This window comes from Pocillopora damicornis, chromosome 13, assembly GCF_964200805.1.
Source record: "Pocillopora damicornis chromosome 13, jaPocDami1.2, whole genome shotgun sequence".
NCBI lineage: Eukaryota > Metazoa > Cnidaria > Anthozoa > Scleractinia > Pocilloporidae > Pocillopora > Pocillopora damicornis.
In genome coordinates, this window is record NC_142682.1 from 2,477,734 (window position 1) to 2,491,032 (window position 13,299).

Here is a 13,299-nt window from a genome sequence, read left to right on the forward strand (position 1 = left end):
GCCTGCGTACAGCGCGGGAAAACGCGACTGAGCAAGGTTCCCTGGTTTCAGTTTTGCGTCCGATTGCTGAAGCAAGGAGGAGCGAGTTTTTTAGATCAGTAACAGGAAGGAAATGAAACAATATCAGCGAATATGCGATCCCAGATTATATTTGACACTCAATGCTGGAAATTGCTTTATGAGTTCGTTGGTTATTTTAGCGTGGTTTACGCTCAGAGGATTAGTTATAGTAGTCCAAGTCGGTCTGTAATCATACGAGTGATTTACACTTACACATCCAAGACACGTACACTGTTTTATAAGTGCTAAAAAACAATCTCGTTCGAGAATTTTATCGCAGTTTTGATTAGCCTCATTTATTGGCTCAGATCGTGATCTCTGATCAACAAATTAGCGCACCAATTACTTTTTATGCATGTCGTTATCGATCCAATTCCACACCAGTTTTTCGTACGAGGCTGCAAGCTGCTAAACTGCGTCATAATTCAATAATGAACACTAACGCCAGTAATTGAAGAACACGACCTCGCGCCGCAGAACTCTGATAAAATTCATTAAGGAAACAACGACAAATGATGAGCCAAAGCTAGGCTTCAAACGAGTAAGTTCCGTTAAATTTATTATCTCTCGTTAAAACGACTCCAAACTACGATAAGAACATTTTGTTTTCGACTCGTGCGCTTTGTTTGTAACTACTGATAGCATGGTTCTAAAACTTTGTTATACCTAATCGTAAAAGTGTGTTTCTTATGTGTTGATTTTATCTGTTTATCTCTCACTTTTAAATCAAGTGCTAATGAGTAGCGAAGATGGATTTTTTTCTGTTTGTTTTCGCCCTAATTTGAATCGTACTCGTTTTCGTTTAACATCCGTCCGTCCGCGCAAGAATATAGTTTTGACTACAGCTGCAAGTTTCAAGCTACTAAACTCTCTCCTGAAAGAATTGTTTATAAAAGTTTTCGACATCCTACAATTGCGGTGGACAATTCTCTTTCTCATTAGCTGGTAGAGAGATAAACAATACTCATTAAAAATCCTTTGATGTAATTTTTTTGTTCAAATGTTTAAAATTGTGAAAAAGCTTTCAACTTGACGCACCATCGAGGATTAATTTTCATTCTGTTAGTGAATCACTTTCGTTCAGATTGTATGGAGAGACTCGTGAAGTATAGCCTGGAGGCTTTTTAAGTAATATGGCCAAACCCTTTTACAAGCCTTTGGACAGGCCAGAGAGGGAAGAAATTTGGTACTGTTATTACGTTCCTCGTCAAAAGCCAGACTCAAAACCAATTCAGCGTGTTCCTATTTCACAAGTGCCGGACCTGACTAACGAGACAACCAGGCTAGTTACTGAAAACAAATATCGAAATGTGGGCAGAGTTTTGGAAACTGATTCAAAGTACGTGAAGTTAGCCAAAACTGGCGGGCGAAAGAACCTGTTATGTTATAAAGAAAACGAACGCGAAAACAGCGGGCCTAAAAGATACGAAGTAGCCGCGTGGTATTACCACGATAGTGACATGGACAAAGAAAAAGAACTCAGTGAAGAGGAGAGGCATAACAGATACAACGTTACGTATGGGAAACGGTGTTATAAGATTTCTCAACTTGAAAAACCCATTGTATATCAGCGTCCGGATTATATGACGCATTTGGAATCAGAGGAGTTGATCATGTCGCTGGGCGCATCACATCGCATTCCAGATCGCCCGATCTTCGGCTTCGACAGGTTGTCGTTTTGGAAGCGAGACGAAGAGGAAAAATCGAACAAGCTGCCTCCTTTGGTGGTAAACGAGAATGCGAGGGAAAAGTCTGCGCAGCTGGGCTCTCCCAAAAAGTTTGTACCAACGAAGAAGAAGGTGAAGTTGCCAAAGTCCTCTAAGAAATCTCAGCTGTCCAACAATAGGAAATTGTTCAGTTCAAGTTATGCTACAGAATGGCATGAAAAGTGGTACGTGAAGGCCTTAAAGAAATGATTATTCGACCGCTAAGACTGGGGCTACGGAACAAACAGACAAAGTCAAGGTTTTGCTATCATAGCGAGTGACCATTGCAAAGCTAATTAATGAACAGTCAGAGAATTCCAGCGAAGATTAATTCAGAATATTAACCGGAAAGTTAAGTTCTGAAAAAAAAGTTTCGAAAAATTGACTTAAATAAGAAACTTCGTCCCATCACTTTACAAATTTGTAGACTTTTGTGAAAGCAGGTCTCTCGCGTTTAGTGTGGGGTACTTTGTGTTAATTTAATTTCATATCGGGTTTTATATGTTGTATAAATAGTCCATTGTAAAAAGTTTTTGTCGAGCTTAAGAAAAATGTTTAGCTTACATGTACCAGTTGAAGATAAGCAAATATTCCATCAATAAGATTTAAAAAAATATGAACGTCATGCAAAAATCTTAAAAGCCCTGTCTATCAAATGTTACGAGTTTATTTAAATTTCTCTTGAGTTTTAGACATTTCCTTGTGGAATAACATTATTTTAACCTGCATGGTATTGTGCAGTTGTACCTAAAAGAACCGAGAAACTGGCAAAACGATTACCAGGAACGAACAAAATAGAACCCCTTTGTCAATATGATAGGTTGTTTCTCTAAAGCCACCTAAAAACAAACAAGAAGGAACGAGAGCGTGCAAAAAATTTTTGATGTTATTGAACATTATCAGGTACAATTGTTTATCGTCGATGCCTCCTGTCGCATTCCAATGATATAAGATCATACAAGTAACTCTGACTCGCAGTGCGCCTTTTATTTCAAATGTGTGGCGCAATAATAAAGGCACCGGTCGAGAACGCGAGATATTTGTCCTTTGCCATTAATTAAACCGAGGAAAAATCGGCGACTCATCGACTACATTCCAGACCATCCGAGAATTCCGACCGCACTCGATGTGGCCTCGACGTACGTGACACGGTGTGATTAGAAAAACAAGTAAACGTGTTTAGAACAATTTTACGAGTCTTGTCACGAGCGTGGGGCGAAGGAAAAAATTGTTAGTTCCCATTGAGAGTCGAACCCCAAACCCTCAGATTCCGCGCTTAATTTCAGCTACCACTGAACAAAAGCTGCAGTGAGACAGAACTTTAGTTGGTCCATGAGACATGACCGTTTCATTTGAAGTAAACATGTTTTTTTTCAGTGTTTTCACGTGACAAGCTTGAAATTCTTTTGATATTATATGTACACCTTGAATAGATGAGGCCTTGGCCTTTTCAAAGTAGTAAGAATGTTTATTGCTGAAATCAGTGACCTAGAGAACGAGGCCAATGAACTATATCACAATCACTATTTTCCACTTTGCCTGAGCGATCGAGCACTTTTAAATGTCGAAGCCGAATCGATAACTTTTCCGTTAACTTCACTTCAATCATTAGACCAGAAACAAATTTGCATTTATCGCAACATTCTCAAACTTCGGACGACAATTAAAAAAAACATGTTTCAACAGTTGAACCTTCCTCAACTGCACTCGGTTACCATAAATATTACCTCGAACTCACGAACTTCAAGCTATTTCCTTTGAAGAGTATTTTTTTTACAAACTCGCCTTTTTCTCTCAATAAAATTTCTCATGTCCCTTAGAAGGTCTACTATTGTAGGCGTTACGGTGTGATAGGGCCACAAAATGAAAACACTAGTACTGTTACTCCTGCTCTTGAAATTTGCGTTAATCAGAATTAACTTGTTGCATGCGGGTTGGTAATTTGTAGTCGTAGGTGGTAGGAACTTAGTTGCTAAGTAGTCCTCATAATACTTTCCCTCTAAACATGTCGCATTTTTACGTAGTAAACTCGGTTTGCCCGTAATACTAATATTGATTTCACAATTTCTATCTTCTGATATTGAACCACATTTGTCTTCGTTTGCGTCCGAAATGACTCTTTCGGGCGCGGTCGACATAACTCGCCTACAGTAAGACAATTGTATCCGCCTTTTACTTGACTGTGTTCATCACAAAAAGCAAGTTATATTGGCCCTTTCTCAATAATGATACCAACAGTTCTGTGCCTTTTTCACGCGTTTATTCAATGATTCCTTTTCTTATCTTCCCTAAATGACGAGTGGACTCTAGAAGCAAATTATTGTTTCTTAATTAACATCTTGTTGCACAAATATCCCGAGAATTCTACGAAAACGACAGGCAAAAATAGTCTATCAATGGAAAGCGCTAATATATGAACCTCATGTTGTTTCCAGAGGTATCCGAAACCTGCAATGGTTAGAGAGACAAGATCAATTTTTCAAACCACTAGTATCAATAACATTTTTCGGTTCCTTTCTAGTTTCGCCAGAGAAAATCATATGAAACCGACCTTCAATCTCAAAAGTTCGTTCCACGATCGATCACTATATCACAATATAAACATGAATTTAACGAAAAACTTATCGAGTCGAGACTTTTTAAGTCTTTTAATAAACCTTGAAAAATATCGGAAAAGGATGAAACAAGTCCTACGTAGCAGCTGAGTTTTCATTCATGTCTCCATTCTGTTTAACTTGCATCCTCGCGTGATCTCTGGTCGCGGGGTCAGTTTCAGTCTTCAGTAAAATTCAATATTTAACTTGGCGACGACTTCGCCAAGAGTAGTGATGATATTGTTATGTGATACATGTTTATATCGCGCCAATTTGCTTGATCTCTCGAAAATTGATTAGTTCAAATGCATTATATGAATGACTTTCAAAGCAATTAAGCCTCACAACGGCACCTGCGATATGAATCTTGTGGAAGTATTGAAATAGTGGAAATCATGAGCGGAGATTACTTTCCAACTTCGTGCTAACATTACGCATAAGTTGTTTCCTTTCAAGGCGTCGCAGTATGAAAAACTTGTCACTGACACTGAATCAATTCACGCCCAACAGATATTGAACTCAAAGTTAAGTTGGAGTTAATCTCAGTTATATATAATCATTTGACGCAGGAAATAAAAAAGGTTTCTTTGTACATGAAACTCGAATACAGTATAGAAACTAGATCAAGGGAATGAGTCGTAGTTATGAATCTCGAGTCCCTGACCCGACCTAAGTTTCGACGAACATAAAAAAAATCAGTTTTAGGTCTAATCGTTCACATATAAGTTTCGGCGACATAAACATGGACGTCAAATTCTCTAAATTAACCGCGACTTTTCCTTTCAAATAAGCGTTTAAGCCTTACATTGCCTCGTAACTGAAGTGTTTCAAATAAAAGCAGTCGATTTAAAATATACAGTACAGTAATTTTAGTTTCGTCTCAGCTACAAATTCGAATAAATATCTAATCATGTTTGATTGAACAAGCCTTAATGAATCAACAACATAATGAAGCGTAAAACCTGATCAGATTTCAGCTGGAGAAAGAAGGAAGTAATTTGTGACGTATTTAAATTCAAACTTTCTGTTTAGATACATCTTAATCAAGTTCGTAACTTTTTTTAAGGTTTTGATTCAGCCCTGTTCCTTCCCGGGTGTGTCCCAAACATTGGACAGCGACAAATTTCTGTAAATAGCAATTCTTTCTTTAAGTTTTATTAGAACAAATACAAGTTAGAACGTACCTTCCAGCTGTATTCTAGTGTTTACTTTCAAAGCAATTACGTCGAAATGATCTCAGACCATTTCACGCAAAGAAAAGAAACAACGTAAATTGAAGTGGTTTTATTAATTACAATATTCGATTATTTGTCTCTTTTTGCGTTTTCACACGTACGCACAAGATCAACAAAGACCAAAACATTATATCAGTATCTAAACAAGGCTATGTGTTCCCGAAAAAGCATTTCCAATTAAATATTTTTTACGATATAGGTCACAGTAATATCAGAAAGTTAACCCACTTCCGGTAAAAGCGACAATTTTTGGGGGTTTTGTTTGCGCGACGCCTGCCAAAACAAGCCACGATTCACGCTAAATTTGGCCTTACACGCTTTGGAATTCAATAAGAATAAGAAGAGAATTTCATAACGCCTTGTGATTTTCAACTTCTCGAAAGAGTAGAACATTTCTGGAAACGACGCGAAAAATGTGTTAGGGTAACGCAAGGCGCGTTGAACACGTTTTGTCACGTAGTGACATGTCTTCTCCATGGTAACGCCAACGTCACGAAACGGAAAGTAGAATAAGAACAGAAAAAAACAAGGAAAAATTTTCCGCTTTACTGGTTTATTTGTAGGATCATTACGTCATTTCCTATTGTGAGAAATAAAAGGCAGTCTACATGCATACGTTTTCATATTGGCTGCATTCCCTTGCGTTAATCTGATCACAGTTGTGTTTATAAAAATTCTGCGAAAGTAACTCGTCCGTTCAGAGAGGAAACTCAAGGAAATATGAACGAAAACATGTCTGCAACCAAGACTGGTTATTTATCGCTGACTACTGACAAAAACCCAAGCCGTCAAGTCAGACTTATGGCTGAGGCGTATACGAACGCGTCAGACCCGTTCATCGTATTCTACACAGATTCGTCATTCGTTGGGAGAAAAGCTCGCGCGTTTCTGCGATTTAAGTCCTGTGCTCTGACAGAAAACGACGAGACATCTTTTACTCTGATTCCGCACGGAGAGCGAATCGGTTCTTCTGCAGGATTTTTATGCTTCAGGGCCGAGACGTCTGAAGAGAAACAAGAGTGGTTGAGAGTTTTTAAAGACAATCAGCCTGAGAACGAAAGAACTGCAGTGAAAACAAAAAAGAGGAAAATAAATTCACGAATGTTGCCTGTAATTCAGGAAAGCTACTCTGAGGAGATCGCTGTGGTTGAGCAGAGAAGATCTAGTTTAATTCCAGTATAAATGGAACAAAATATTTTACGAGCCACAATAACGATCGTGGCAAAGAGGATCGTGCCTCCAGAGACAAGGAATTTACTTCATTTATTATGAAAAAACACACACACGAATCATAGACTCTGGGAGGCCGAGCGAAACTCTGTCTCATGTAAATGTAGTATTTTCAGACATCAAAGAACACGAGATGTAAACTTTCCAGAAAGATCACGAAGATTTTCCTGATAGGAGAAGAAATAGGACTGTAATTTTTAAATAGTTCCAAATTCATGCGCCTGAAATAGGCGAAGATTAACTTTATCGAGTGGGGTGACTCAGCGCAAAGGTTCGAAAATCGTATAATATGTGCTAATTTTTGGCAAGCTGATGATAGCTGTTGGAATTCGGACGTGACTTTCATGCAAAGAGGGTCTATTGAGCCGACAATGGGGTCAGCCAGCAGTAACGTAATACATTAGAGACGATTGTAAGTAATTTGGTCATCGCCCACGCTAACATGAATCGACTAGCACGTCACACGATTGATTTCAAGAGAGCATGCTTTTAAAAGTTGAATGCTTTGTAAATACTTCGATGTCTCATTTGGTAATGAAAATGTTAATAGACGAAACATTGAAGAAGATTACATTTTGAGTAGTTTCAGTTTGCAATGAAATTGCTATCAATTATTAAAATTTGGACGTGGGAGGGTGCGTGAGTGTGTTTGGTTTTTTTGTTTTGTTTTTTAATTTAAGTCATCTAGGAAAACACAGATAGGAGAGATTATTGGCGACGTAACCAAACAAAGTCACTGGTGGATTTACGTGGGGTTTTTAATTGCGACAAGTGTTAATTCAATGAGCAAACAAGAAAAACGCGAGACACATTCATCCTATTTGATGAAGCGGGGAAAAATTAGTCTCCTTAGCTAACTCATGGGTAAAGAGGTTACGTGAGTTTAATCGAAGTTGAAAACCTGTTTCTCTTGAAAAGAGTAAAGCCGACACGAGAACACACCGTATGCGTCAGTGAAATGTATTGTCATATTGATTGGAGCGGGGAAATAAACTGTAATTTGAAAGTTCCCCAATTTTAATGGAAACCTTCTTTCCCTTTCCGCATTTATTACCGTGTTTGACGCAGGTTCGTAACAAAGTACATTAAAAGGTTTTGTTTTTGAGACCTAATTTGCACTTATTTTGAATTTGAATTGACGCATTACGCCTCTACGTTGAATACATCTCACGCATCTGGTTTGAGAGAGGTTACTCGTACGGCGAAAATAATACACACCAAATAGCATGAAAACAGCTGATTTTATTTTTCACTTTTGAATCGTAAGTGTTTCAACTGAAGGCTTTTATTCTCATTAAGATAGATATCATAGGATGCGTGGGGAAAGCAAATTCAAAATATTTCACAGGAAGATAGGAAAAAAGCAAATTCATCACAGAAATAATTATTGCATAGAAATTGTGTCGTGCTATCACGTTTAATAGCAAACGTTTTCTTACTAAATGGTTATCGTCAGAACGGTTGGTTTGTTGCTTGAAATATGTTTGAAGACATTTTTAGATATTCATTCAAACAAACATGCTAACGAAAAATCGAAATAAAGAGAAACTGAAAACAGCCAGTTTATAAAACGTATTTGTTCTAAGTTCAGTTCTGTTGTAATAAAATTATTGTTTCGAAAAACTAGGAGTCAAAACAAGTTCATTAGTACATAAGAAAAATGTAATTTCAATTTTGGCGAACAGATTCTTTCATCCTTAAATCTCCCTATTTATTCTTAGTTGTTGTTCCCTGATTTACAAGAAAAGTAGACGCGTTTCGACATGGAAACTGACGTGACTATGACCTTTTACAGGAAATAATTAACAAGTTATCACTTGTCAACTAAACCCACACGCTTCAGTCTTCTGACAACTGCACACAGATCCACAGTTCATGCTGTGAGTCCCTAACAGCAAGAAGTGCACACACTGTTCTCTACAAATTGCCTTAAACACTTTGTTTATTTCCGGAATATTGAAAAGTTAAAGGCAGATTTTAAGTTTTATCATTTACACGTCTTCAAATTCCGTGCGTTTTTCCGTTTAAAAAAGGACTTGACGAGCAAGAAATATGACCCAGACTTCCTCGATAAAGTGCAAAGGTTGCTTGTATTCACAAGACCCTCACACTCATGACTTACCATCAGTTCTAAAAAGTATCATCAGCAATCACTTTCTGACTGCACATAAGATATCAGATCGATACGGTAAAAACAGCAACAACAACGACCACCTTAAATCAAATTCCGTGCGTTTTTCCGTTTAAAAAATCAAAGAGTGCAGACCACGAGGACTTGACGAGCAAGAAATATGACCCAGACTTCCTCGATAAAGTGCAAAGGTTGCTTGTATTCACAAGACCCTCACACTCACGACTTACCATCAGTTCTAAAAAATATCATCAGCAATCACTTTCTGACTGCACATAAGATATCAGATCGATACGGTAAAAACAGCAACAACAACGACCACCTTAAAAACTCCAGTGCTCGATAATACCCCTCTTCTTCTCGCGTGTGCGCGCATTGACATTTTTGTCAGGGTCATGGGTATGATCACACGGCGGCAAGGTAGGGGACCACGACGGTGACAGGCAACGAGGACGTGACGATGCAAAAGAACTAATTGGCGGAACGATAGCTTAGCACGTGCGTTTTCAGTTAAACTTTGAACATTTCTTAGCCGGCATCCTGGCACAAAAAAATCAAACAAACAAACAACGACGTGAAATCACCAAAATTTGCTTGGTTTGAAAACGGAAACCTCGATGGCAATTTATTTCGTCTCCATTTGGAACTCATCACCGCTGACATGTGTTATGCTGAAGTTGAAGTGTGGCGGCATAAGGGACGGTAAACAACAATCAGCCATTCATGAAAAATTTCAGTCTCTCCATGGATAATTATTTTTGTGTTGAACCTCAGGGCCAACATGTAGAAACGTGTGCTGGTCTGGAATCCAGCTCGGTTACGTGCGTGATCCCGGATCGTATGGGGCGCGGTCCCAGATGGGTCAAATCTCGTCAAAATGCAGCTTTTGTTTAGACCTGATTCTAAATACTTTGTCGATGAATGTAACTGAATGAGGTCGTTTTGCCGCTGTTTATAGCAATTTATATGATGAGCTGTATCACACAGGCATTTTGATTGGTTCTTACTGAGAGAAATATCAACTGAAATTCTCTCGTTCTTACTTATGATCTGTTGAAGGATAACCGCTTAGATGACGTCGCCATAACAAAATCTTCTGCTTCTTTATTATATAAAACAAGCAGATTCTATGTTGCCGCGGGTCTGCACAGTAGAAGGTCACAGCAGATTTTTAAAATGTGGAAAGAACATCAGTGACACATTTTCCTGGTCCTCCTGTGCCACTATTTTGTTCTTAATTCATTTTGACGCCATCTGTGATCTATTACTGAACAGACGCTCGGCAACGTGGAATCTACCTATCAATTTTCATGAAATTTGTTATGGTGGTGGGATGAATGAATTTTGTCTCACAAAGGATCAAACCTCTCCGAAGTCACCCCCCCCCCCCATCCTTCCCAGGTGCTACCCCCCTCGTTGGAGGCAGATGCCAACCATGTGTAGATCGTGGATCAATTACGCAACAAAAAGCACCGATAACTTTGACAGCGAGGAGGAAATTGGTGCTTGTTATGTTTAATTGGATGCAAAGGATTATCGAGGTTTTCTACAGTAGAATCGTGTACAGTACATCAAGATAATTAGCAGACCACACGCAATTTACTGCCACAAAAAGCTTGCTGCGTAACGGTGATTGAAAGAGAATCGGTCGAAACTTTCTTTTGAAACATGTCGTTAATCATTTCATTGCCTAAACTGCCCTTGGGGTGGTAAGCCCAGTCTGTTTCGTAACACTCGAGACATCGCATTTTCCAGATTTTCGGCTATTATTTGCAGACTCAGTTGAATAAATGGCAAAACAATTTCAATTTCGAGGAGTTGGGGAGAAAAAAGATCGTGAATCTCTTAATTTGCCCATTTTTACAAAGATGTGAGTATCATTGATCAGCGATTTGACCATGGCCAGGTGGCAAAGGAGACTCGAACTCCTTTGCTGAAATGAAAAGGATGCCAGTGGAATTGTGCACACCATTCTCGGCCTAGGAGTTGCGAAAACTTACAAAAACTCCTCGAGGTATCTTGTGTTGGTTTGGCCACTGGAATGCTTTGATCAAAGTATATTGGGGAACTCTCAAATTCGGAGAAAAAACAGGCCTTGAATTCCTTCATTTTGGCCCTCTCGTGACGACAAGAGACCTAAGGGGAAAATCTCGCTCTTTCCAACACGGCCGAATTATTGACAAGAGAGGTTTATCATCTAAAGTGAAGAAAGGGAGGCTTAGCGTAACAGAGAGGGTCAAAGAAAGGAGGCCGTTTTGATACACTATTGACATCGCGGCAAACAACAGAAAAAACATACCCCACACAAAGGATTGCCGATCGAGTCTTTTAGCTGATGAGATAAAATCTCCTAGCTTTGCTACAAACAGCGGAAGATTCCCAGATTCAAAGAGGTGCATAAAAAATAACAATGAGGGGAAGAACACCACACAGACTTAAATGTTTACTGTCCATCTAAAGCATATCCAGTTTCCGGTCCGTTTTTTAGATGGATGTCCTCAGCCCTATAATGCCCTGAGAGTCACCAACTTTCAACTCCTGGAGTAGAAATACCGCGTACTATGGACTCAACCCAGGCTCGTTTATGTGATTTCCGTAAAAGCTGGTGTTTTTGCGGGGACAATTTGCTCTTTCAGTAAGCGTGTTTTTCCTTATCATACCTTGATTATTATCACCAGTTTACTCTGTATCTCTGTGTGGAGTGCGGCATCATCTGACAATCTGACATCATTAGAGCAGATTTCACAGTGATTTCATCGAGGATAGGGCGGTTTTTCGTTTCCAGCCGTGACCAACGCGCGCGGATAAGCTCCAGCTATTTATACCTTCGGTGGGTGTCAGTAAATACTGTCTAGCCCATCCGCCTTCTTTACTTCAGCTTAACGCGACGAAAATTTGACAAAACCCCATAACCTGAAGGAATTTCTTTACAGACAAGGATAAAAAGTGGTATGTTCACCGTTTTACTCTAAGCGACAAGGAATTTAGCTTTATTTAGGGATTATTGTCGAATGTGTGTAACGATATAGTTAAATAAGTGCTAATTCTATTATCGTTCTCCAAAGCACTTTTCGCAGTGAATTTACTTAAGGGTTTGTCACAGGCGGAAGGTAAAAATAATTTGTCGTAGACAGTTTTACTAAAATCAAAAGGGCATTTTTCGGTTTCATTTTGGAACAATGAAGACAAAGAAGCTTAATGGCAGAAAGTTACACGTACATTCCGCAGCATCTTTCCAAATGAACTAAAGCTTCAGTTTCTAGCATTTCATGTTCTTGTGTAATTACAACACGATCAAATTTTACGTTTGTCAAACAGTTTTACGGTACGGGTAACAAGTCTAACAAATTCAGTCGAGAACAGGAAATGTTCATTGTTTGATACCCTCGTGTGATTTCCGGTTGATTTATTATTGAACAAAACAGAAGTCAAAATGACATTGACTGACATGCAGCCTTTCTGATGTGTCTTGCTTGCTTTCAATGGGTTTCACTTTAGGTTGTTTCAACCAACTGAGGCTGCCTAATACTATTTTGCTGTGATTTTTTAGGAGATTCTCTTCACAGGTAAGTCATTGTGAAAAAAACTTAAAGTATAACTATGCTCAATAGCTATCATTAGTCCTCGCTTATCCAGGTTACACCGCCCTAGACGCGTCGACGGTTTCACATATACCTTTACTGTGCTGGAAATTGTGTGGCCGGACAAGAACAAGTTCACCTTTCCTTGAGTTGTCTGAATTTTTCCCGCCCTCTATAAAATTAGCTCGAACGTGAAAGGAAAACTGGAAGCAGTGAACATAAATTAAGCTGTTCAACATTCTAATAAATATTACCCTTCGATCGAGTTAATTTTTAATCGTAATCTACTTTCATGTGTTTCGCCATCATACGTCTTTGTAGTGAGAAAGGGCTGTTTGCTGCAGCTTCATTAGTTCCGCAATAACCATCATGAATTTGCTTAGGGTTAGGTAAGTAATAAAAGTGATACGATTTCTGAAACGATAAAGAGAACGTACGAGCATTTGTTTCCAATTTGGTGTGCGACTGATTCGTGCACCTTTGAACTCACCAAGTAACACCTCGACTTGTAAAATTTTATCAGAAGCAAATCGCCTTTTTGTAACTTCTGCACAACCTTACACCTGTTCCTACACGATATGTCGATTTACGCTCACCGAATGAGGTTAGCTAGCGCTTATTCTGTTTGTACCATATCAGCCCTTAACATGCTAAACGTATTTTATGCGTAAACAATTTGTACTATAAAATGATCCGATTAACAGATTACGTGAGGTTATTTCGCTCCGTCGCTAATTTTCCGTGCGGAAATCACTGCAGGGT

General features: G+C 38.9%; 3 protein-coding genes across 4 annotated transcripts in view; all 3 read left to right on the forward strand.

Moving 5' to 3' along the window:
• Nucleotides 1–450: 450 nt before the first annotated feature.
• On the forward strand, nucleotides 451–2,799 carry LOC149034989 (uncharacterized protein C7orf57 homolog). Its single transcript, XM_089191103.1, has 2 exons — nucleotides 451–601; nucleotides 1,127–2,799. Exon 2 carries the CDS (start codon nucleotides 1,194–1,196, stop codon nucleotides 1,974–1,976), a length of 783 nt encoding a protein of 260 aa, XP_089047229.1. The 5' UTR covers nucleotides 451–601; nucleotides 1,127–1,193; the 3' UTR covers nucleotides 1,977–2,799.
• Nucleotides 2,800–6,173: 3,374 nt separating this feature from the next.
• LOC113687144 (uncharacterized) lies at nucleotides 6,174–7,008 on the forward strand. Its single transcript, XM_027204851.2, has one exon. It carries the CDS (start codon nucleotides 6,316–6,318, stop codon nucleotides 6,775–6,777), a length of 462 nt encoding a protein of 153 aa, XP_027060652.2. The 5' UTR covers nucleotides 6,174–6,315; the 3' UTR covers nucleotides 6,778–7,008.
• A 4,768-nt stretch (nucleotides 7,009–11,776) lies between these two features.
• LOC113687134 (uncharacterized) overlaps nucleotides 11,777–13,299 on the forward strand; it is a 38,378-nt gene continuing 36,855 nt past the window's right edge. For both annotated transcript variants that reach the window (XM_089191087.1, XM_089191090.1), the window contains exons 1-2: nucleotides 11,777–11,905; nucleotides 12,455–12,522. The gene's annotated coding sequence lies outside the window, so the exon portion shown is untranslated. The remainder of the gene's footprint in view (nucleotides 11,906–12,454; nucleotides 12,523–13,299) is intronic.

Bases quoted from the DNA above. Each gene is read 5' to 3' on its own strand.
- LOC149034989 (XM_089191103.1), top strand. From the start codon at position 1,194: ATGGCCAAACCCTTTTACAAGCCTTTGGACAGGCCAGAGAGGGAAGAA.
- LOC113687144 (XM_027204851.2), top strand. From the start codon at position 6,316: ATGAACGAAAACATGTCTGCAACCAAGACTGGTTATTTATCGCTGACT.